This window comes from Rhincodon typus, chromosome 25, assembly GCF_021869965.1.
Source record: "Rhincodon typus isolate 14 chromosome 25, sRhiTyp1.1, whole genome shotgun sequence".
In the NCBI taxonomy this organism is placed as follows: domain Eukaryota; kingdom Metazoa; phylum Chordata; class Chondrichthyes; order Orectolobiformes; family Rhincodontidae; genus Rhincodon; species Rhincodon typus.
This window is the reverse complement of record NC_063356.1, coordinates 15,200,542-15,227,029: the sequence shown is the minus strand read 5'-3', so window position 1 is coordinate 15,227,029 and position 26,488 is coordinate 15,200,542. Positions and strand designations below refer to the sequence as shown.

The following is a 26,488-nucleotide window of genomic DNA, read 5'->3' as shown; positions in this document are numbered from 1 at the left end:
TTACTTATCTGGTGTAACAGTCTTGTGGAAATCTGAATTTTTAGGCCAATTGCAGCACAAGCAGTTTTTATCAAAGACCAATCCATCAGCACAGCGCTCATGAGTGGTTAGTTGATCACAGCGGTAGAATCTGGTAGAATCTTTTGGGTCAACATAGATGCCAGTTGTTTTATTGAGGCACCATGGCCCATTAATACGTATTTCTGTGTTGTCATTATTTTTATTCTTGGTACTTTCACTGCTGGAAGGTGAATTTCCTATTTTACAGCCTGGAAGAGAAATACAATATTTGTATTTACTGAGATTCACTCTGTTAAGTAATTATTTTTCTATGACAATTGCAATCATGTGACTACAGTGCATTAAAGATGCAGTAATGGTCATGAATCCTCAACTGACCAGAGTAGTGTCTCACTTTCCTTAAGTGTTAGCATTTACTTTTACAATACTTCACTGACCTACAACTAATCGGAAGTCTTCCTTGAATACAAAGGCTGTGCTAGGATTTCTGAAATTCAGCCCAATTTTTACAACTATAAGTACTATTACAATTGTTCTGTTTTCAAGTACAGTGAGGAATTTCTTGCAGATTAGAGATAGGAATTTGCCCTTCATTTTGTTTTTTCAAGTTTGGAATTGGGGGGAAAAAAGGACAGAAATACGGCAAAATAAATGTTCTACATGAGCTGAATGTTTTCCTTGGTGGACATCTTGAATGTAGCCCAGAGCGCGCACAGATGGTAGATACTTTCTAAGTTAACTATCTAAATCCTATTTTGTTAACTGAGCCGTTATAGTTTCAGTCATCAGTAATTTAGTTCGCAATAAGTAGAATTGAATTTTGAAATATCAATAGAATGACTGCGTGCAATAACATTATACTTGTGAAATGCTATTCTTTATCAATGATAATGGTAAATATTTCACCTGGATTTATTTTCAGTAATTTGTTCAATTTGGTTGTTAGAGGAAGTACTCCCTGTTGGCAATGATCATGAAAATCATCGAGATCTATTGTCCACACAAAGGCACCTCCATATTTATTCCTCTTCAGCCACTGAGCCTATAATAATGAAATAGCAGTAAACAGGTGGTTTCAATTCCTGTTTGTAGAGGAATTGTATATTCTTTTGCATTCACAAACTTAACTTTTAGTTTTTTGTTGAGGCAATACAGGTAAATAGTAACCCAACCAATTTGCATTACCCTTAATTAGGATGCAAGTTCTTGAGGACTCAAAGCCATCATGGTGAAGTTCCATGATGTTGAAGTTTCAAGCATCTGGGACATATCAATTATCATTATGATGAATATTGTTCCAGCCAGATTTCAGCATTCATAATTTCTACAAATGGGTAATAAAGTCAGTTGAGAGATTAAGTGTAATGAGCCCACTATGTAGCTTTTGCCTTGCACAGATCTCCAAACATCATGAATGACTTGGGTGTTTTCTGTAGATAATTAATAACCTTGGAAAGAATGATGTTGCTGTATTTTCATTGCATTGTAAAATATAATTAAACACATTCTGTGTATATGTTTATTCTTCATTTAAGCTCTCTATCTAATCTAGATTGCAATCTTGCTGTTGTATCTCATTAATTTCCTTCAACCACCTATCTAATTCCTAAATTTTGGTTATGTGATCTCTGTTTTAGTGGATGTGAAATTCCTTTGAGATGACCCGTGGTTCAGAAGAATGCAAATTGTTATTTTAAAACTGCAGCTTGTGGGCTACATGGCACTGACAATCTTTGGTTTGAAATGAAATGTTTTTGCCTAAATAGTGGATACATCGATAATTATAAATGTATTAGTCAGCAATTGTTTGGCATCTAAGACTCCACTATGTTTATCTGTCTGACCCATATCAACAAGAAGTTTGAATATCCTGAACGTGTAGATTAGTGTACAAATATTGCAGAATATTTCCTCAAAATTATCTTAGCTAGAACAATATAGTTGATAATACACAAGCCATACTTTAGTCTGAAAGCTATCCAGATTATCGTATCCAAGCCATACGTTTTTCTTAACCGCATATGAAACCATCTGGTCCTTAATCAGTTTGGATGTGGCATTTTTCAAAAAGTCGCAAACCTGTCAATGAGAATGATTGATTGGATATTTTTAATACAATTTCCGTAAGAAGAAAAAATACTTTTTTTCTCTGTCTATCTACCTATAAGTATCTACAGCTATATCTCTAGATAACACTTTCTTGTATGTCATGTAGGCTGCCACCTCAGTGCTACAGAGAGAGACTTTTGCATTGTCATTTCCCATTGCATTCAGTTACCGTTTTTATTTGTTTTAAGTGGGCATTAAGCTAATCATTCTTTACCTTCTTGGGGTGTGTGTAGTGGTCAAATAAAACTTTTAGGAAGCAGAGAATTTTCCTCTTCCTCTTCCTCTTCTTTCCCTCCTTTATTTAATTATTTTGGGCTGTGATATGTATAAATTAGCTGGATGATTGCATTGTTAAAATCTAGTTGCTGATATTTGTGCAACACCTTTGAAAATATGATGGATACTATATAAAAGCTTATTCTGACCTTTTGAATACAGTGGAATATTTAACAAAAATATTGCTATAATGGTAATTATAATGGGGTGGAATTTGCAAAATAACGGCTAATTTTGGTGTGAAACATTATTAAACGGATTAATTACAGCAATTTAGGAGGAGCGAGACTGACTATTCTAAATTTCCAAAATTTGCTGGATGGTTTGTATCAATTTACCATTGTCTTGTTGCAAGACCTCCCATTCAATATCAGTGATTTTCAAAAAAAAACTTGCAGTACTGTAAATATTAACTAAACTCATCACAGGAAATAAGGGTTGGTATTTCATAACATAAGGACCCTATTAATTATAAGATTTGTGCTCTTGCCACTTGGAAAAGCTCCAATTGAAACTGGAACCAAAGTCCTGCATAAAGTCTTTGATATTTAGAACCTATTTTCCCTTCTGCCCCTTCTCTCAATTCATTCTTTCCCTCTTAATCTTTCTCTGTATCTAATTTATATTCACTTAACTGTGTGACTGACTATGTTTCTTGAACCTTGAATTTCATTGTCTAAGGTAATAGTCTGCATAGCCCTGTCACACCAAAGAGACACTTGTTTGTGTCTCTGCACCTTCACCAGCATTTACTTTCAGCAATTTGTGATGCAGTGGTTAATTGCAGCTGAAAGTTCCCATTGGGTGTCTTCTTCCAGCAGAGACTGGTCATGTGGTGGGAGCAAAATAATACTGGGAAGTATCCTGTTTGCATTTATTCCAAAAATATCACATGGACATTTGTGCAAATGATTAGTGGATTAGAAATAAACATTCATCACCTCATAATAAGCTAGGAAACCAGCCTCTCTTGTGTAGCTGCCAGGGGGTCCTGGACCAGTTGCTGCAGCACCAACACTTTTGTTGGAAGTCTTGAGTGTGAACGTACGCCCAAAAGTTGGAAATCCAATTATCATTTTTTTCGCTGGTAAACCATTTTGAATCCAATACTTGGCAGCATAATTCTGCAGCAGAAGTAAAGAGCTGATTTATATTTTCGAATATCAAGTTTTTTGTGTATACTTGAGTTCAATGCAGATCACTCCCATAATGCAACTTTATATCCCTTTTACAAGCAAGTTTTTTTTTCTAATTACCAAATAACCGTGTAAATATGGCCAGACCACCAATAATAATATTTACTTCATCAAAATGCTGCAATGGAGATGAATGGTTATCTACTATTCAGACTGAAACCACAAACTACCAGACAAACTTTACGCTTTTCCAAATTCTGATGCAAAATTCTTGACCTGAAATGTTAACTTGGCTTTACTCTCCATCAATGTTAGCTGATTGGGTTTTTTTTTTATTTTTCAGTTTTTTTTGTTTTTATTTCAGATTTCCAGCAGCCACGGTATTTTGCTTTTTGATCAAAGCCAATAAAATATTGAATTAAGTAGACATGAAATTAAGTTAAATGGTGATCAAAGTGTACAATAATCGGGAGAGACCACACCTTGAATTCTACATACAGTTCTAATTCTGAAGTATGAGAAAGATATTAAAGGCTAAAGTTGTTGTTGCACAGAACTACAAGTCTAACCTTCAATATTAGGAGTTTTGGCTGAAGCAAACTGGTTAATGGTTAGGAGCAAGTTTAACCCAGAATACTGTTTGAACACTGAGTAAACCAAGAGTGCATTGTAATCAAACTAGCAAATTGTATTGTGGAGCTGAAAAATTTCTAAGAATCCATTCTATACTGCAATGTGGGAGCGGAGTGTGTAGGGCTGTTCTGAACACCTATTCAAATGAGTGAAATGGCCTAATCATCCATAAATAATTGGTGAATATTTGGTGGTTGTATACATACCACATTAGAATTTGCATGAGCACCCTTATCAGTAGTGCCACGATATAAAGGACTGATGTGTCCTGTAAACCTGTCCCAAGCTCCATGGAAGCCATATGAAACCAAATTGATAAAGTCAACATTTCTGTAGAAGCAAAAGTACTAATTTGTAACTTCAAGAATAATTAGAATGTCAGCACATCCTAGATTAAACTCTAATCATGACTTGCCCGTTACTGAAACCTCCCCATCTGGTTATACTTTTCAATACCTACCCTGTTCGAGTTGCATTTGTGGTGGCCTGACCTATGTCACTAAATGAAACTTAGATATATCTCTCTCTTGTGACACTGTCTATAGTGCCAATAAGTCCATATTTTCCCACATCCTGTAAATCCTCTCCCAAAGAATCTTCTCCAGTAATTTCCCCACTACTGATGTAAGGCTCGCTGACCTGTAATTTTCCAGATTATCCCTGTTGCCCTTCTTAAACAAAAGAAAAACATTGACTATTCTCCAGTGCTCTGGGACCCTTCCTTTGCCAAAAGTAAATGAAGAGCTTTGTTTAACCTGGATTCAAGGAAAATATTCCGGGGCTAATTACATTTGTCCTGTCGCGTTGGCTTCAATCAAAACATTACTATTCAGCAACTATTATGAGAATTGCAGAAGAAAGAACAATGTTATTGAAGGAATGTTTTACTTACTTAGCAACTTTTGAAATCTCAAAGCCAGCATCAATTTTTTTTTTGCTGGCTGCTACAGCTGCTGAAATGAGTAGCTGGACATTGTTAGTTCTTTTTGCTTCTCGCTGAAAAGACTTTTTCATTTCCTAGGGTGGGGATGGATAAAATATGGATTTTGAATAAAGCGCAGCATGTTTCTTTCTTTTTTACATAGTGGTTACAGACTGAATTGGAATAAAGGAGCTTATGATTGCAAGGGCTTTTCTGGATTTGTTTTTTGTTAACCACTGAATGTAAATGTGCATGTGACGTGTGTGTGCATTTCAGCACCAACACTTCGGGATGTTTTCCTTTCTATTGTTTTTCAGTCAGCTCTGCAATTCCATCGCTCCGAACACGATCAAATGGAAATCTTTTTTTTCCCGTCGCATATCTAACAGCAAAGTGAGTGGTCAAACATATGTTCAGAAGCAAATCTATTTTTGCTGCTGATGTTATACTCCGTTCATAGTGAAGTGGACCTTTAACAACACAGCAAGTTAGTAACACATTATTGCAATCAATTTTGACCAGTCTCAAAACAACTGTCAGTGTGACATGAGGTGTAATGCCTGTACCATTCAGTAGTGAGCACTGCATGAGAAATAACACACTGCTACTTGAGGAACAATTTTATAATCTTTCTGATGCTGAGTTAAATTCTTGCCTTGGAAGGTCAGTGGAATAGTTATAGAATAAGAATCATCCATGATGCTTTTGGACAGCTGGATGTTTAAGTTTTAAAAAAATTGGAAATTTACATATGACCAAGGAATAAGAGTAGGTAGCTTGGCCCTTTGAACCTGCTGCACCATTCAATACAATCATGACTGATCTGATCTGATCTGATCTGATTTGAACTCACATCTACATTTCTGCATATTCCTGATTAATCTTTCATCCCCTCGGTACTCAAAGAATCTATCTTCATCTGTCAGAAAATATTTAAAGATTCTGCATCCACTGTCTTTTTGAGGAAGGGAATTTCAAAGACATCCAACCCTCAGGGAAAAAAAAACCTCATTCCTGTCTCAAATGGGCTCCCGCTTATTTTAAACTATGAACCCTAATTCTAGATTCTCCCACAAGTGGAAACATCTTTCAATGTCGACCTGGTCAAGTCACCTCTACCTCTTCTAAATTCCAGGGACAGCAGACCTGATGTGTCCAGTGTTTTTTATAAGGTAATCCACTCATTCCAGTTATGAGCTTAGTAAACCTTCTATAAACTTCCAAACTATTAACCTCCTTCTGTAAGTACAGTGACTAGGACTGTACACAGTACTCCAGAGGTGATCTCACCTGTGAATGAAATGTAATCTCCCCACGGCTGCATTCAGTTCCCTTCTCAATAAACCATACCATTCTATCAGCTTTCCTGACTGCTTGTTATACCTGCATATTAACCTCCTATGATTCACTCTCTAGTGCACCCAGATCTTCTTGCATCTTAGAGCTCTGCGCCTTCTTACCAGTTAGACAATATGCTTTTGTATTCTTTCTGCCAAAATGGACAGTTTTACACTTTCCCACATTGTATTCCCTTTGCCAGATATTTGCTCACTCGCTTAAACTATTTATATCCCCTTTTATAGGCTCCTTCTATCCTCTTTGGAACTTACTTTCCTACCTAAGTTTGTGTCATCAGCAAATATTGTTGCTATGCTTTGATCCCTTCATCCAAAGCATTTGTAAAAATTGCAAAGGGTTGAGGACCCAACACTGATTGCTGTGACACATCACTCATGATATCTTACCAGTCTGAAAAAGTCCCACTTATTCAGTTCTGAAGAAGGGTCACTAGACCTGAAACATTAACTCAGCTTTCTCTCTGTGGATACTGCCAGATCTGAATTTTCCCCAGCTATTTCTGTTTTTCATAGAATCCCTACAGTGTGGAAACAGGCCCTTCAGCCCAACAAGTCCACACCGACCCTCAGAGCATCCCACCCAGACCCATCCCCCTATAACCCACCTAATCTACACATCCCTGAACACTATAGACAATTTAGCATGGCCAATCCATCTAGCTGGCACATCTTTGGACTGTGGGAGGAAACCCGAGCACCCAGAGGAAATCCATGCAGACACGGAGAATGTGCAAACTCCACATAGACAGTCACCTGAGGCTGGAATCGAACCTGGGTCCCTAGCACTGTGCGGCTGCAGTGCTAACCACTGAGCCACCGTGCTGCCCTTTTGTTTCAGATTTCCAGCAACTACAGTTCATTCTTTTCCCCAATGTGTTACTCCCTATAACATAACCTTTTATCTTCTGTGACGGCCTTTGTGGCACCTTCACAAATGCCTTGTGAAACTTGAAATCAACTGTTTCCCCTTTATCCAAAGCATGTTACAACTTCAAAGAACTCCAATTTTTTGTTAAAGATGATTTCCCTTTGATAAATGTTGGCTCTACCTGATTACCCTTGAATTTATCTGTGCCCTGTTATAATGCCTTTCATAATAGCTTCTAGCATTTTCCCTGTGACAGATGTTACACTAACTAGCTTATGGTTTCCTGCTTTACTAGGCTGAGAGTATTTGTTGCCCACCTTCATTTGAATGGCTTACTAGGACATTTCAAAAAGCACTTAACAGTGGTCAGTCACGTTGCTGTGGGTCTGGAGTCACACGTAGGCCAGACCAGGTAAGGGTGGCAGATTAAAAATAGAAAATGTTGGATGAACTCGGTATAACTGGAAAGCTCTGTGGGGGGAGAAACCAAGTTAATGTTTCCTGTCTGAAATGGCTTCCAGTACAGGATTGATTTCCTTTACTGATTAATATTAATGAACCAGCTGGGTGTTGTTTTATGACAGCCAATGATGCTTTCATGGTCACAATTTCAGAATTTTCAATGCCAGAATTATTTATTAATTGAATTTAAATTCCACCAGCTGATGTGGTGGCACTTGAACCTATATCCTTGGAACATTAGCCTGTGTCTCTAAATTACTAGTCCGCTGCTATTAACAGTATCCCCGTTGTTTCCCCAGAGTTTTGCAAAAATACCGTGGTCATGACTGTAAGTACAAGTATGAAATATGAGAAGTAGTAGATTGGCCCCTTGAACTTAATCATCCATTCCCATCTCTCCCCGTAATTCATATTTGATTGTCTTTTCTAATGACGATCTATCCATGTCTGTGTTAAAAATATTTAAATAACCCACCTCCACTACTTTCTGAGGCAAATTATTTCTCCTCTTCTCTGTTCTAAATAGGCAATACTTGAAATCATGCCACTTAGCTCTAGATTCGGCCACAAGTGAAAATATCCTTTCACCTTGTCAAGACTGTTCAAGATCTTCTACACTTCACTCAAGTCACCCTTCACCCTTGGATAGGATAATTTTGTTAATGAAGGTCAAACACTTAAGAATGAAAATATGCTTTAATTTTTTTTTCCTTATTTTGGTAGTATCAGACATAGTTATTTCATTTTATAAAACTGAAAACCTGAATTATTGCTCTGAATGCACACTTTCAGATTTGTTTTGTGTAACATATCAGTTCATGTTTTTTTCCTACCTACATAGCTGTTCAAATTAACAAAAACAAATTGTTCGAGAAGCTCAGCAAGTCTGGCAGCATCTGTGCAGAGAAAACAGTTAAGTCTGGTGAACCTTCATCAGAACTGAGTCCTGTGTCCTTCAGTGACTTCCAGAATCAGAAGTGAAGTTGCCCCCAGAAGTGAAGTTGCCCCCAAAAGTGGCCAACATGTTCAGCAGAATTCCATCTTGAGGGTAGCCAACTGGGGAGAAGATTCTCTCTATACATTGGATACACAGAATCTTAAAGAAGCTACTCATCCAACCACAGCATGATTCCCTCCCATGCTTGCTACTGATAGCTCATAGAGATTCTAAGGAGGAGCAGCAGGAACCTGAGTAATGATGGTGTGCAGGTCTTTCAAAGTGGAGAAAGAAAGAGTGGGGGGAAGCAAGAGGAGCAGCAATGCTGGAGGAACTAGTGATGGGATGGGACCACCAGACTACAGAGAATGGGGCTTGGGGAAAAGTGACAGTGCCTGAGGGCAGGGAGGGAAATTTTAAATCTTCATTGGCATTGCAATTGTAATTGGGAAACCGAGTTATACTTCGTAAATGCAAATCTTTGTGTTATCACATCTGAGTCTAACGTACTATGACCTACTTTATATCCAATGACTCTATTAGAGATAAACATACAGCTGTTTAGCTGAGACTGCACCCATCTGTGGAAACCATGTTTACAGTAATGGCTTTTTGGTCTGTTATTTCTTTTAAAAAAAAAAAAAAATTGTTGCAAAATGTATGCCTGTTATCTCACGTCAGTTTAAATACTAGGAATCTAAGAAATTGATACTTTCCCTCTGAGTTGTGGTGATGATTGTTGAGAGTATTATTGAATTCTTCTGCTTCTGAGAATCTAAATATTCCAGATGTCAATGTTACCTAATGAGAATGAAAAAACGTTTCCAAAAACCAAAAGGTAATCCCTGAGAAAATCTTCAAAGGAGGTTTTAGAAGGGGAAGGGAAAAAATATTTCACCGACCCCCCCCCCACCCCCCAGATACTAAACAGATAAATATTGTGGCACTAAGGTCAGGCCGGAACCTGGGAATTGCATAGCGAGTGGCTCATTTCTTGACTTCCCCAAAGCCTGCCGGCAACCTACAAGACTCAAGTCAGGACTGCAGCTCCAACGCACTCCAGAAACTTGACAACACCTAGAGCAAAGCAGCTTGGTTGATATTGAACCTGCCCCACCACCTCATGCATTCACACCCTCTATCACTAGCACAGGCAAGATTCAAGATACACTGCCGCAAAATCTCCTTTTACAGCTCCTTCTGTGACCTGTGCCATTGAGAAGGATAAGTACTGCAGTGCTGTAGAAACTCCACCACCTGAAAGTTCATTTCCAAGCCCCGCCTTTTGATTTTCTAAGCATATTTAATGTTTTTTTCCTTCACTGTCACTGGATTAAAAACCTGGACCTCCCTCCCTATTAGCACTCAGTGGTTGGACTGCAGGAGGACAAGACTGTTCAACTTTGCCTCCTCTAAAGTGATTTGGGGAAAGGCAACAAATAGTCAACTAGCTTTGCCAATAAATTTCAAATTCCAGGAAATAATGAAAATGTCTTGTATGAGAAATGGATGCCTGGAGAGGTTTTACGGGCTGCACTCTTGCAACAATACTCCTATGAAATGTAAGTGCTCAAGAAGATAAAGGCAAAAAAAAATCAAATCTGTTTTACTCACCATAAGCAAAATAGAGTACCTTTTTTTGTCATCTGCTGGACTTCCTCTTGCTGCTGGATACTTCCAGTCTAAATTCAAACCATCAAAATTATGTTTCTTAAGAAATTCAATTGCTGAGTTTATGAATATTGTACGATTCTTCCTGGTGCCAACCATACTGGTGAATCTGAAAAGATAGGGAGAGTTAATGAAAAGTTTGCAGATTTTTTTTACCTGGTTGAAAACATTTTTAAAACTTAAATTTATCATCACTTTCTGAAATGAAAATTTTGTATCAATATGTGACCTTGGGTACCTTTTTAAATTTGCCTGGAGTTGTTTTTTAAAATTCCAAGTGTATGAAATCCACTCTGAATAAAAATGTGTTGTAAATTACTAGTGTTTCAATACAGTTCGTGCACATTTACTGGTAGAGCACTTAGAAAGAACTAAGTTCTAACTACTCATAAAATTCTACATTGATATTAATTTGCATAGAAAGCCTCCAGAATGTGACGCTTCAAATGTGTATCTGGTATCTGCCATTTTTAGATTTCCAACACACGTGAAAAGAGTGACCATATCAGTCTTGGCTGAAATAAAAACCACAAGCTGATGTTGCGTAAGGTCAGATCATACTGAAAAGGTAAACTGGCCTGCCGATCAGAAGCGAATGCTTGCTGGCACCAGTGCTAATGATTACCTTTGTGTACCAAAATTCCATCCTCCAATACCCAGGAGTGTCTTCAATTGTGGTCTCCTGTTAGGAAGAATAAATGATAAATTTCAAGTCTTTCCGTTAACAAATAATTTAAATAAAATTTCATAATCATGGAAGGTCAGTGAGCAAAGAAGGAATTGGTATCTGTGGAATATCAACCTCATGGTGGGAAGCATTCAGATTTTGTCCCTGCATAAATGTTTTATTAAAAACTGTTATCTTTGTTATGTGAGGGAGATGTTATCATTCTGAGACTCATTTCCTGGTAAGTTATTAGGTCTGGATTTGACATTGAGAGTAAGCCATAGTCCCATAAAGCTGCTCTCTCATTAGAGAGAGATGATTTATGGTGCATTTAACTTGAGGGTCACCACGGCTTTGGTGAAGGAAGGTACTGAGAAGAGAAGGAGAGTCCTTTTGTGGTAACTTCAGCCAGTGTAGGAATTGAATGCTGTTGGCATTAACCTACATCACAAACCAGCTGCCCAGCTAACTGACCCAATATAATGGGTAGGCTAATGGCATATACAGTCATTACAGAGTAAATTGTGCAGCAATTTCCAGAGTCTGCACGTGCTGAATTGAAAATGGAGATCCAGAGGTTTAGAGTCATCCTGTTTCTCCACAAGCTGCACAAATTTGGTTTGTTGTTAATCAACTTGGCATTAAAATCTAGGGAAAGGCATGGATTTTGCTGTGTTGGTGCACTACTTTCTCACAAAATATTGCATATGATGGAAAAAGTTAAAGTTAGTGTATGCAGGTCTGAGTGAATATCTGTATGATCTGTCAAATAGAGACATTGAGTTATACAGCTCGTAAACCGGCCCGTCAGTCCAACTCGTTCATGTCAACTAAATATCCTGATTGAATCTAGTCCCCTGTGCCAGCATTTGGCTCCTCTCCCTCTAAACCTTTTAATATTCCTGTACTCATCCAGATGCTTTTTAAATGTTGTAATTGTGCTCACTTCCACCACTTCCTCTGGCAGTTCATTCCATACTGGCACCACCTTCTGCATGAAAAAGTTGCCTCTTAGTTCCCTTTTACATCTTTCCCCTCTCACCTTCAATCTATACCCTCTAGTTTTGGACTGCCCCATCGTGAGGTAAAGACCACATGCCCCTCCTGATTCAATTAACCTCTATAAGGTCATCGTTCAGCCTCTGACACTCCAAGGAAAATAGCTCCAGCCTCTCCCTATGGCTCAAATCCTGCAATCCTGGCATCATACTTGTAAATCTTTTCTGAACCTGTCAAGTCTAGCAACATCTTTCCTATAGCAGGGAGACCAGAATTGAATGCAGTATTCCAAAAGTGGCCTCACCAATGTCCTGTGCATAATGTTTGAACTCCTATACTCAATGCACTGACAAATAAAGGCAAGTGTGCCAAACGCTGCCTTAAGTACCGTGTCTACCTGTGACTCCACTGTCAAGGAATGATGCACCTGAACCCCTGGGTCTCTTTGTTCAACAATGCTTCCCAGGCCCCTGCTTTAATTATATAAGCTCTGCCCTGGTTTGCCTTGTCAATGTGCAACACATCATGTTTATCTAAATTAAACCCCATCTGCCAATCCTCAATCCATTGTCCCATCTGATCAAGGTCCCATTGTACTATGAGGTAACCTTCTTGGCTGTCTGCTGTACCTCCAATTTTGGTGCAAACTTACCAACCATACCTCCTATATTCACATCCAAATCATTCATATAGATGCCAAAAAGCATTGGACCCAGAACTGATCCTTGGAGCACATTGATCACAGGCCTCCAGCCTAAAATAACAACCCTCTACCACCACCCTCTGTCTCCTACCTTCGAGCCAAATTTGTCTCCAATTGGCTAGTTCCTCTGGATTACGTTTAAATTAATCTTCATCAATCTTTGATACCTCTACAAAAAACTTAATCAAGTTAGTGAGACACAATTTCCCATGCACAAAGCCATGTTGACCATTCCTAATCAGTCCTTGCCTTTCCAAATACATGTAAATCTTGTTCCTCAAGATCCCCTCCAACAACTTGCCCACCATGATGTCAAGCTCATTGGCCTATAGTTCCCTGACTTTTCCTTACCATCTTTCTTAAATAATGGTACCACATTAGTCACCCTCCTGTCCTTGGCACCGGACTGTGGCTGTCGATGGTACAAAATAACCTCCAAATATTTAATTTTTACAAGGTCTGAGTCTCATTCCTTTAGGATTTAATTTATATTTGAGTTTTAAGACTACTTTTTCTTTTAGTATCCCAAAATGAAATGTACTATGAACCACAATGTCCAAATGATAGACACTAGATGAAAACATTTAGAGAAAAAGTCAGCAAAGTTTAAAAAAATAACAAAACAACACAATCTTTCATTTATGTTGTGCTTCTAAACAGAGAAAATATCGTAAGACAGTACATTGATGAAAATTAGATTCCTAGAGCTTGTGAAAAAGTTAGTGCAGGTAGCCTAAAGCTGATCAAATTTGACCTTGTATGAATGTTTGGAAAGGTTGAAAGGCCTAGGATAGATGTACAAGTGAAGGAACTGTCCAGAGTTAGTAAGAACTACCGCTGCTGGAGTCTGAGATAACACAGTGTGGAGCAGAAGTAGCACAGCAGGTCAGGTAGCATCAGAGGAGCAGGTAAGTTGACATTTCAGGGCAGGTCCCTTCTTCAGAAATGGGGGAGGGGTAAGGGAGCTCCAAAATAAATAGAGAGAGGAAGGGTGGGGCTGGGGAGGGTAGGTGGAATGGTGATAGGTGAGTGCAGGAAGGCAGTGGTGGGGATTGGTCAGTGAAGTAGGAGGAGCAGATAGGTGGGAGAGAAGATGGACAGGTTGTGTCAGGTCAGGGAGGCGGGGATGAGAGGAAAGGTTCGTCATGGGATGAGGCCGGGGGTGAGGAGATTTTGAAACTGGTAAAGTCCACAGTGACAAACGTCAACTTTCCTGCTCCTCTGATGCTGCCTGGTCTGCTGTGGTCCTCCAGCTCCACACTGTTATAAGGAACTGTCAAGATCTGTCATCAACATTTAAGGCAACATCAGTGAGGAATGCATAGAAGGAAAGAATCAAAGGACTAGATGGACATAAGGTTACAAGTGTTGGTGAATTTTTTTTTAATCCAGTTGGAAAGGTTAGATTTTATTTATTTAACATATTTTAAAAATTTGGATTTGCATAACAACATTCATAACCTCAAGATATTATAAAGGAACTTTCCAGTGAATGTTGTAATGAAGAGGAATATAGGAACCAATTGATACACAATAAATTGCCACAATTTGTACCAGGATTAATAACTGGGTAATCCGTTTTGTTAGCTGAGAGATGTCTGTGAGTGCACACAGCAGAATTTTGTAGCTCTTCGAAAAGTGCTATGAGACTTCAAGAGGACCTCGGAATTTGTATGCACCAGTTGCGTCCTATTAAAAGTCATAGGGATATACAGCATGGAAACAGACCCATCAGTCCAACAACCCCATGCAACCATGTACCCAAACGAAACTACTCCCACTTGTCTGCATTTGGTCCATATCCATCCAAATCTTTCCCACTCACACTTAACCAAATGTCTTTTAAGTGTTGTAACTGTTCCTACATCCATCACTTCCTCTGGCAGTTCATTCCACAGATGAACCACTCTCTGTGTAAAGAACAAAAGTTGCCCCACTGTAGGGAAAAGACCTTTGCTATTCGCCTCATCTTTCATTTTATAAACCTCATCAAGGTCACCCCTCAACCTCCTATGCTCCACCGAAAAATATCCTAACCTATCCAACCTATCTTTATAACTCAAACTCACCATTCCAGGCAACATCCTGGTAAATCTTTCCTGAACCCCCTCCAATTTAATAATGTCCTTCCGATAGCAGGATGACCAGAACTGTTCACGATACTCAGGGGCCTCACCATTGTCCTGTACAATCTCAATGTGACTTCCCAACTTTTATACTCCAAGGTCTGAGAAAGAAGGCAAGTGTACTAAATGCCTTCTTAACCACCCTGTCTACATGTGACTCAAATTTCAAAGAATTATGTACCTGAACCCCCTAGGTCTCTCTGTTTTACAACACTACCCAAGACCCTACCCTTAATTGTGTAAATCCTGCCCTTCTTTGTTTTATCAAAATGCAATACCTTACATTTATCCAAATTGAACTCCATCTGCCACTCCTCAGCTGACTGACCTAATTGATCATGATGAGACAACATTTTTCACTGGTCACTATATCACCAATTTTGATGTCTTGCACAAACTTACTAACCATGCCCCCTATATTCTCATCCAAATCATTTATATAAATGACAAACAAAAGCAGACCTGGTATCAATCCCCGTGGAACACCTGCTGGTTACAGGCTTCCAGTCCGAAAACAAGATTTTTCTTCCAAAATCTTGTTTAGTGCAACATCTAAACATAATGAAGTAGGTCTAAGCGTTGAGGATCTTGTGGCACAGTGGTAGTACCACACCTCTAAACCAGGGGGCCCGGGTTCAGTTCCACCTGCTTCAGTGGTGTGTAACTGCATTTTTGAACAGGTAGATTAGAAAATATCCAGAACATTTTGCATGGGCACTTTATCACCTTCAGTGCAAAAGTGCATCACTTAAATGGTCCCATAGGAATGAATTTTAATATTATGTTCTGCACTGAGTTGCTGACAATGGATGCTTTGGTTTTATTTTGCAGAATAATTGACCAAGTGAATACACAGCCTTACTTTGTGTTAAATTCCTATTGTCTTGGCATCAGACAAATCACACAATGTTTCTTTCCTTTGTAATGTCAATGTATTCTCTTTCATTTAGTCCATTGCATCATCCAGCAAGATCCTGGTCCTTGATGAATGTTTAAACATTTATTTTTAATGATTTACTGGACAAAGCTGTGATCCTGCTCTATGTGCCACTTGTATGATTTTGAAAAATTGGTGAGGCAGCCTTAGTTTCACTCATTACTTTTTCGAAAGATGTTCAAATGCATACTATCGAAAAAAGGTCACAGAGCTGAGACCAGAACAAAGAAGATATATTTCTAAGGAAGAGCTCGGGCTCTTTTCTTGAGAAACGACTGAGGTGGTCTAGTAGAAAACTTACAAATTAGTTATCCTATAGTGCCCTTTCATAATGATGAGATGTTTCTGTTTGTGTAAGGGATATAATGCAAGGGCCAAATTTTGGATAATTAGCAATAAATTTAGTGGAGAATTCAGAAGAAATTTCTTTATCCAGGGGATGAGTAGAATTTGGAATGAGCTCCCATAAAGGGTAGCTGAGACAAATAGCACTGATGACTTCAAAGAGAAGCTTGATATGTTTATGAAGGAGAAGAGCTGGGAATGCTTTATCCTGGAGTATTAGATGACAAGAGAGACTTACGTGGAGCATTGATGTCAACATGGATCAGTCGTGTGGAATGATCTATTTGTGCTGCAGATAATGGGTGGAATCTTGTCAGGGCTTGAGTAACATAGGCTATTGTGAAATTTGTAGCAGAATCTGGGTTGGAGAGTCTATTATTCTGAGCTTTTTTTTCTTTATTTTTCTAATTTATTCCTATGATCTATAATGCTGCACTTGTTACTTCTATAGTTTTCTAACTTTTGGTCCTAAGAATTTGTTCTTAAGAATCTGGACTGAGGTACCTTAGTACCTAAGATCGCACCATAGTGTGGCAACTTGTAAATGTTTCAGTGCACTCATGAATAGATGACAATAAAGCTAATTCAATTCCATTCCACTCAGAATCAAGCTGGACCTCCAACAAGGTTCATCCTCATGTCAGAAGCATCTCACTCCATCTTTTGTCCTTTTGATAACTTTCTTGCTGGGCTGTGGCAAGTTGCCAATTAAAGGCAGTATTGCTTGTTAAGTACCTTGCTAATGACCCCAATCACCTCAATAATATTTAGTTTTCTATTTTACTAAATATGCCAAAACAAGCTAAACATTGAGAAATCTCAAGGTGGAAGTCGGAGTGGGTACCTGCTGCTTGTTCTGAAGGGCCTCCATGTTGGACACAGGACACCAACACCTTAGGATACGCTCATCACTTTCACAGACATAGAGCTGACACATGTCAAATGCCAAAGAACCCTTATGGAACATCTGTGATCCACTTACAAATTTGCTTCTGTACTTCAATGCTAAACTTCAGGTTCCACTGGTCACCATCATTGTAATGCTTCTAGAGATACTTAGCTCATGTCACTTCTGTCTTGCCTTGCTGTTTAGTGCAGTGACGAAGGCAGGAAGTTTGTCACGGTTGTCAGCAGACCGCAGTCAAGTCAAGGGGGATAGGCACTGGTCAGGGTGTCCTGGCACGATAAGTCAAGGGAGCCTCTGATACCAGCCCATCGGCTCGGGCATACAGTTCGTCAGCCACTTGGGCACAGTCACAGTCTGGATGCTGTTCACGTAAGGGATGAAGAGATAAATGTCAGGAAGCTCACCACCTGTCTTGACTCTTTCTGTCCCACTGGGAGCTGTTTTCATCCTGGAATGAGACAGAGGTAGGTGTTAAGGGAGATGAAATTTGGTGGTGGTACAGCTGCTACTTTTATATCAGGGGAGGTGTGTGCTGAACAAGTGAGTAGGGAGCGCAGTGGGCATGCAGAGCTAGTGGTGTCAGGGGTTGGTGTAGGGGATGGTGAGTGGGAGAATAGTGAGAGTGGTAGAGCATCAACTTTCCATCACTTGTGTATAGCAGCAGAGATCGAATGAGTGTGAGGGATAGAGAGAAGACAGTGGAACTTATGAAGGTGGAATGGAGAAGGACATTGATCTTCTTCCCATAGTGCTGGGCTTTCCTCCAGGCAGCTGAGGCTTCTCTAACCCAAGAGCTAACCTCAGACTAGGTTGGCAAGGTTTAGGATTGTGACCTTCACTACCTGCCCTGAGGAAGATCAAGTCCCTCCTCTGTACCACCTCATCCAGGAGGATCTCAAAGTCCCTATCTACAAAACAGGGCACTGATTTCCCCCTGTCTGCCATATCCAGGACAAATATTAAGAAGTGTACAGGGCAGCTCCAGACTGACCGTGTTTGTCTGTGTGCATAATGGACTTTTAGAGATGACATAGGTGCAGGGGATGCCAGTTAATTCTGGCATTTTCTGGCAGTAGTGTGTTGTTCCTGAATGGTGTGTACGAAGACAGGGCTGGAGTGGGATGTGAGTAATGCCCTAGAGGTGGGGTAGGTAGGTAATCAGGTAAGTTTGGTAAGATATAGTGAGAAAATTTGCTAAGGTCTTCAAAGAACTTCATGTAACTTGCAAAAATAACTTGCCAAAAATACACAAGATTATCCCTATATCTATTATACTATATGCATTTAATTATCTAGCACTTTTAGTCAAGTGACATGTTAAAAGGCACTCCACAAAAGTAAAAACAAATATCGGGCAACACTCGGAGCATTGTGAAAAGTGATCCAAAGCATAAAAGAAAGAGGTTTTCAGATGGTCTAGAGGGTGAGAGAAAAATTGAAAGTGAGATAAATTTAGAAAGGAAATTCCAGAGAATGGATGGATGGCTCAAGAGTCTTGTGCCTCAAAGTCACAAGATGCTTGATAGGAATACCACAAAACAAAGTATTTGAGCCATAAAAAGATGTTAGGTCAGATGACCAAAATTTTGTTCAAAGAGGTAGGTTTTAAAGGAATAAAGTGAGCTCAGAGCCAAAGTGAGAGCATCCCAGAGGTAGAGCAATTAAAATTAAGGATGTACAAGAGGCCACAACTGGAGCAGTATAAAAAGCTCTGAGGCAGTATGAGATTACAGAAATCGGAGAGAATGAGGCAAGAGTGATTTGAAATTTGAGTGATGAGAATTCTTAAATCAGGACATTGCTTGACTGCGAACCTTTGTAGGTCAGAAAGCACAGAAATGACTGTGGAAGGGGATTTGGCTGCAAATTAAGACAAGGTGAAAACAGCCCTGGATGACCTTCTGTTTACAGGAGTAGTATGCTCTTGTAAAGACCAACCAAGAGTGCTCTGATATTGTTATATGTGGAGGTAGAAAGGCATGGATGGACGTTTCAGCGCCAGATCTGCTGAGGCTGCAGTGGTGTCTGGAGATGTTATTGACTTAGTACTGGGATGTCATAATGATGGCAGGAATATGAAGTTGGAAGTTCAGCTTGGGATCAAGTATGAAACTAAGGTTGCAAACGGTCTGGCTTAATCTCCTGATGTTTCCAATGAACAACCTGGAATGGGGGAATGAGTTGTGGTGGGCAATAGCCTGTGAAATGATATTGAAAAGCACGGTTTGGTGGTTGGTGAGGGTAGGGTTTGGGGAAGGGTAGCGTGCAAGGTCTGAAGGTTGGCGGTTAGGTTAGATATCAAGAAAGGGATGGAGACAGGAATGGGGAAAATCGGGAAGAAAATGAAACCTGAGGTTGAGCCAACTGGAAAAATGGGATGTTAGGGGCTGTGAGGAACCAGAACTTCCACAAGGACCGGGAGTGGCACAAACAGCGTGGTGAGTGGGCTACTATTAGCAGATGGACAGCCAGTAAATGAGTGAGTGAAACTCATGCAATTATTCTGGGCAAACATAATAAAAAATAATGGAACAGAGAATCATAGAATTCCTACAGAGTGGAAACAGGCCATTTGGCCAAACAAGTCCACACCAAAACCACTCCCCATCCTTGTAAATCTGCACTTCCCCATGGCTAATCCACATCACTGGACAATCCACCTAACCTGCACATCTTTGGACTGTAGGAGGAAACCTATACAGACATGGGGAGAATATGCAAACTCCACGCAGACAGTCATCCCAAGGCTGGGATTGAACCTGGGTCCCTGTTACTGTGAGGCAGCAGTGCTAACCACTGAGCCACCACTCAGACTGAGACTTAAGCTGGAAGAACCAAGGTAAATAAAGAGAAAGTTAATTGATGGCTATTAGAAGCCTCACCAGAAGTGACTATTAAGGTGGCATCTACAAAATTATTTAAAAGGAATGTGATAAGTAATTGTAAAGGAATAATATCAATGGATCTAGGGAAATGGAGGTACAGGATAAAGCACAGTGCCAGTATAGGCAGTGAGGTCACTCCCAGAAAGCTCTCCTTCATTGAGTCTGAGGCCAGTGACTGCCTTAGAAATGTTGGAACTGAAGTGAGGCCAGAATGATGTACCCTGTGGAAAGAGTCCATACTGTGATCCACCACCAATGGTAAGAGCTGTATCAGTGTGAGGTGGGGATCAGCATGAAGGCCCACAGGTCTGAGTTAGAAAATGGAAATTTAAAATCTGGTTCTGGAGATTATGATCCCAGAATCTGCCAACGCCTTTTGATGGTTGACATAAAGTAACTCACTTACTACTCAAAAAAGAACAAGGGGTTCTGTTGAAAGGTCACTGGACCCAAATCATTGACACCTGTTTCTCCCTCCACAGACACACCAGCAATTTCGGTTTTTGTTTCAGATTTCCAGCACCCGCAGTTCTTGATTTTACATCATTGGAGGAAGTTCTCCTGCTTTGGCTAACACTGATCTGAGAATTACCACCTGATTAAACACCATATTTAGTTATCTATTTCTTTACTGTCAGTGGAGCTTAGCTCAGTTAGCTGGGCAGCTGGTCTGTGATAATTGAAGTTACCATGAAGAATGCTCCTACTCAACCTCTCCCCTTCCCTGAGGTGCGGTAATCCTCAGGTTAAATCACCATCAGTTATCTCTCTCCTTCCAAAGAGAGAGCAGCCCTATGGTCTTGTAGGACTATGGTAACTTTACTTTTTTGTCAAACTTGCAGTGCGTAATTTGACTGTTGCATTTGCTTTGTTAAAAAGCTGTAAAACGCTTTGGGATATTCAGTGGACATGAAATTTTCTGTAGAAATACATATCTTTCCTTTCTAACAGCATTGAAGGAACTTAATGGCAGTGCAAGGATTGTTGGCACTTATATGTTTAGCCATGACTTGAAGGAATGTTGACAAAAATTAATCTAAAAGTGGGTTTTAATGAAGAATGTTTAACTTGTTTGAGGAAAGCTACACTCCTGGAGGATAATTGCTGTTCTGTTCTCTGTTACGTGATCTTAGGTGGGATGGCGATTTAAGCAATCTCATTGACTTCTTCCTCTTCTAGCATGGATTAAAAATATTGTATTTATATTGAATTTTCTATTACCACTCAATATTTGTAAGCTTTCCATAACCCATGAAATACTATTTGAATTGTCATCACTGTAGTAATATAGAAAAAAAAAACATGCAGAGAAAATTCCCACAGACAGCAATGGCATCAATGGTTAAAATGTTGATTGGGGGCCAAATATCGACCAGAACACAGGGAAGGACCTGATCTCTTACGTCCATCTGTACAGGCTTCAGTTTACCATCTCAACTGAAATCAGCACCTCTGACAATGTAGCAGCACTCCTTCAGAAATACTGTTGCTATTGGCTTTGATTATATTTATGTTCCAAGCCTTGGAGTTGGATTGAATCTGGAAGTTTATCACTCTGAGATAAGATTGATACCTTCAGAGAAACACAGAAAACAGGAGCAAGAGTAGGTCATTCTGTCCATTGAGATTGTTCTGCTGTTCAATATGATCATGGCTGATCCTCTATCTCAATGTCAACCTTCTGCTTTTCCCTAAATGCTTTGACATTTTTAGTATCTAGAAATTTATATATTTTTTTTCTTAAATGCATTCACTAACTCTGTAGCCTAATGTACTGGACAATTCCAAAGGCTCATTACCATATGAGTGAATAAAATTCTCCTCGACTGACTGACCCCATATCCCTTGTTCAAGACATTTCCCTGTGTCCCCCATATAGGGGAGACATCATTCCTACTTGCAGTCTGTTCAGCCCTGTCAGAATTTCATATGTTTCAATGAGATGTCCTCTCCATTTTCTAAACTCCTGTGAATACAGGCTTGGTTGACTCAATGTCTCATCACATGACAATCTGACCATTTCAGATATTAATCTGCAGACTCTTTCTATGTGGCAAGATATCCTTTCTTAGGTCAAGAGATCAAAAGTGCACATGATGCTCTAGTTTGGTCTGACCAAGGCCACGTATAGCTCCAGGAAGTCATCCTTGCTCCTGTTTTCAAATCCTTTGCAATGAAAGTGTTGTTTATAACTGTGTTGAAAAATTTATGGGTGTAGCCATTACAGGTAGGAATAGTTTGAGGTTTCACTGTGATACAACTCAACGATCGAATGGCAAACCACTATATGGAATCATGTTGAGCTGGCACCATGGAGGCCTTTGGGTGATGCCAACATCATGTCTTTAGGTGGCGTAAGGTGCTGAGACGGGGTGTGGTGGAGGCAGAACAGATGTTTCTGGAACCAGATGGAAAAGACCTTAATCTGACAAAGAACAGCTGTGAAATACATGTGTACTCACTGTTTTTTGAGGTTGTTGAATGACGTGTAAAGTTTTTCATCATTCTGTTCCTTTGTAGTAATCTTGTGATTACTATCGATGGTAGCAAATGCATAGATCAGATGGGTGCACAGGCACGGAGGAATGTTTTCTGGCATAAACCGGCCAATTCCCCGTCTGTGCTGGGCCCAGTTAGCAAAGTAGCAAACCAGTTTGAAAGCAATGCCTAAAAGCAGAAAGTGAAATAATCAAACTACTGACCTTGTTCAACTTTATTAGCTTTTTCAGAAAAGAAAAAGTGTATGTATGAAGTTTGGTTCCGGTTTTGCTTCAAAGTGATTGTTACATGGATTTCAAACTTAAATCGAACCTTTGGGAAAATAGACCACAATCAAAAGGCAATGGGTAGAAATACTTTCATTTGGCAATAATAATGTGACTTACCAACTTGTAGCTGGGACAACAGGATGAGTCCCACTAGAGAAAAAGAAAACAAGCATGAAGTTTGTTTTTAAAAAAAACACTGGATTTAGGATTTTTTTCATGAGTGCCACATATTTCAAAATGCTCAACTATCAACAATGAGGTGAAATATTCTCTAATGCACAATGGAATAGTGTAGACAGGGGAAGTGTTCTTGAATATATAAGACACCCCTCTTTCCATGAAATCTTTTTCCTTATCTTGGGCCATGCCTTCTTTCAAACGAACATTTCTGAGACTGGGCATTCTCATATACATGTTCTGCTAGAACTAAGTACTTCTGTAATACAACGGATGTGAACCTGTGCTTGTGAGTGTGCACCCAGTCATTACAGTGAATAACAGTGATATCATTGATGGATTAGTGGTGTATAACTTGTCCTTCTAATTTCAAAGTTTTGATGGAAAAAAATGTTTCCTGCGTTTGCTGCAGCGATATCTTAGATTAATTAAATGTTTAGTTTTGAGCTTTATTGTAAGATTCAGATTTGAAATGTAGCTCCTTGTTCATTCTTGAGATATGCCTTTTGCTGGCAAAACCAACACTTGTTGCCCAGCCTTGGTGATCCTGAAAGGTTCGAAACGACTGACTGAGCTGCCAGGCCACTTCGGAAGGTAGTTAAGGGTTAACTCTGCAGGTGTGTAGTCAAAAAGAGACTAGACTGGATAGTGGAAGGATAGTGCTAGGATAACAGGTTTTCTCTCCTTGTGGACATTCATGAACCAGTTGGGTTTTTATCATATGATAGATTCACAGTCTCTTAAAAAAAACTCATACCAACATTAATCTTCAGCATTCATTTGTAGGAACTCAAATTCATAAACTACCAATTGAACACATGCCATGGATTACTAGTAAAGATATCTAGCTCAGTAACATGACCACTACACTACCAGATTTAGAAACAGTTTTACTTGATCTATCAAGTTTACATATAAACCATTCCTCCTCCCCCAAAAATAAAACTCCTGCCAGTAGCACTGGTAGATCAACTTTGAAATTATGAAAGGTTTGTTCAAAGTTGTAACATGTCATAATAGGATTAATTAGAAACAAGCCGATGAATGAAATATAATATATCTATACAACTAATTGCTATGTATTTGATAAAGAATGTAGTCATCCCTCTCCAAATAGGAGCAGGCTGTTTTCTCCCTGTTCAAGCTTGCTGTATGGTATACAATTGCCAGCCATCAGAAAGTTTGCATTGGGTGCCTATTCCAAGACAGCCAATACTGGTGCCATTTAGTCAGTCACTAAGCCATCTGTTCAACTGTTCCTGTTTGTTTGCCTGACTTCTGCTCTGCTCATCCTAACAGAGGAGCTCAAGACAGGAACTGAGTAGGGCTTTGAGAGTTATATCTGGTATCCCCTCAGTTCACGTTCCTGTACATTGTCCCTATCAGTCAGAGAATCAATCTAAATTAAATGAAATTTGCACTGCACACTTCCATACCTTTTAAGTAGCTTTTTAATATGATTTCACTACCACTACAACTAATCTGGCTTCACAGAAAAATGGCAATCAAACATCAGGGTGCAGCCTGTATGGAGACATAATTCTCATGTTTCATAGCATTTGGGATTCACAGTTTTACTTTAAAAACAAGCTATTGCAAGTAGTTTTTTCTACACAATAAGATAAAGTATATCTAGCACACAGTTTAGCAAGTAAGCCAAAGGTTAACATTTTAGTATTTTCTGCCCATTGTTTACAGAAAATCTTTCTCACACACATTGCAGCAATAATTTAATCTTATATACTGTTGAAAAATTGAAAATAGAGCTTTGATTTTTCTTGCTATTTTCTTTAAAATCAAACTTACCAATTAAAACAAGTACTCTCCGCATTTTTGGACTGAGTCACTGCCTCTCCAGCTTTATACTTGTTGTAATTGATGACACTGAGGTACTGGAGGTACCATGTACTGCCTCCACAGTTCCTACAACAGATAATTATTAACCACAAAGTTACAGTAATGGGACAAATAAACTTCTATGATAGGGAGTGGTAAACGTTTGGAATGATCTTCCACATAGTTTAGTGAAGTTAATGATATTGGGGGAGTACCTTGGTACTGTTGGGTGCCACTTGTATTAATTGGAATACTACAGAGATCAATTCATTTGAATTAAATAGTCTTTTCTTCTCCTTGAGCTTTCTTTGTACTCTTGCTCTCAAATACTACTCCTCAATAATGGTAACTAATTATTCCCTCCCTCACATTTCTGAATGTAAACTCATTGTACTTTAATTTATCCAATGGGTACTTATGTTTAGATGAAACAAATTCTAATGTGTCCCAATTCCACTGTTCATTTCTCATCCAATATTCTTCCCTTCTCTTTTTCCTGCCTGTAGTCATACAGCATGGAAACAGACCCTTTGGTCCACAAGTCCACGCCGATCATGTTCCCAAACTAAACTAGTCCCACTTGCTTGTGTTTGGCCCAAGTTCCTTCAAACCTTTCCTATTCATGTACTTACCCAAAGTTCTTTTAAATGCTGTAACTGTACCTACATCCACCACTTTTTCTGGCAGTTTGTTCCATACATGAACCACTCGCTGTATAAAAAAAGTTGCCCCTCATGTCCTTTCTAAAAACTTTCTCCTCTCTCCTTAAAAATATGCCCTCTGGTTTTGAACACCCCCATCCTAGGGAAAAGACCCCTTCTATTCACCTTATCTGTCCCCCTCATGATTTATAAACCTCTATAAAGTCACTCCTAAACCTCCTACACAACAGTGGAAAAAGTCTCAGCCTATCCAGATTATTTTTATAACTCAAACCCTCCATTCCCGCCACATCCTGATTAACCTTTTCTGAATCCTATCCAATTTAATAATATCCTTCCTATAATAGGGAGACCAGAACTGCACAAAGTACTCCAAGTAAGCCTCACCAACATCGTGTACGACCTCAACGTGACATCTCAAATTCTTTACTTAAAGGTCTGAGCAATGAGGGCAAGTGTGCTCAATGCCTTCTTAAACACCCTGTCTACCTGTGATGCAAATTTCAAAGAATTATGTACCTTAACCCCTAGGTCTGTCTGTTCTACATCACCACCCAGGGCTCTACCATTAATTGTATAAGTCCTACCCTTGTTTATTTTACCAAAATGCAATACCTCACATTTATCCAAATTAAACTTAATCTGCCATTTCTCACCCCATTGAACCAATTGATCAAGATCTCTTTATAATCTTAGACAACCTTCACTATCCACTATGCCACCACTTTTGATGTCTTGCAAAAACTTCCTAACAGTGCCTCCTATATTCTCATCCATTTCAGTCATATAAATGTATATAAATACCTGTACTGATCCCTGTGGAACACCACTGGTCACAGGACTCCAGTCACAGGACTCGGGTCCGAAAAACAACCTTCCTCCACCACCCTCTGTCTCCTACCATCAAACCAATTTTGTATCCAGTTGGCAAGTCATCCTGAATCTCATGTGATCTAACTTTACTACTTAGTGTACCATGTGGACCATTGTCAAAGGCTTTACTAAAGTCCACGTACACAACGTCTACCATTCTGCCCTCATCAATCTTTTTGGATACTGCTTCAAACAACTCAATCAAGTTGA

General features: G+C 39.3%; 1 protein-coding gene across 1 annotated transcript; it reads right to left on the bottom strand.

The window, feature by feature from the left end:
* Positions 1 to 26,435, bottom strand: LOC109926786 (chitotriosidase-1-like). Its single transcript, XM_048611824.1, has 11 exons — positions 26,381 to 26,435; positions 22,848 to 22,880; positions 22,425 to 22,629; positions 11,019 to 11,075; positions 10,337 to 10,502; positions 5,068 to 5,192; positions 4,382 to 4,505; positions 3,348 to 3,530; positions 1,984 to 2,100; positions 928 to 1,063; positions 1 to 269 (listed from the first exon to the last, which is right to left on the bottom strand). The coding sequence occupies exons 1-11, from the start codon at positions 26,433 to 26,435 to the stop codon at positions 1 to 3; spliced, it is 1,470 nt and encodes a 489-aa protein (XP_048467781.1).
* Positions 26,436 to 26,488: the final 53 nt, after the last annotated feature.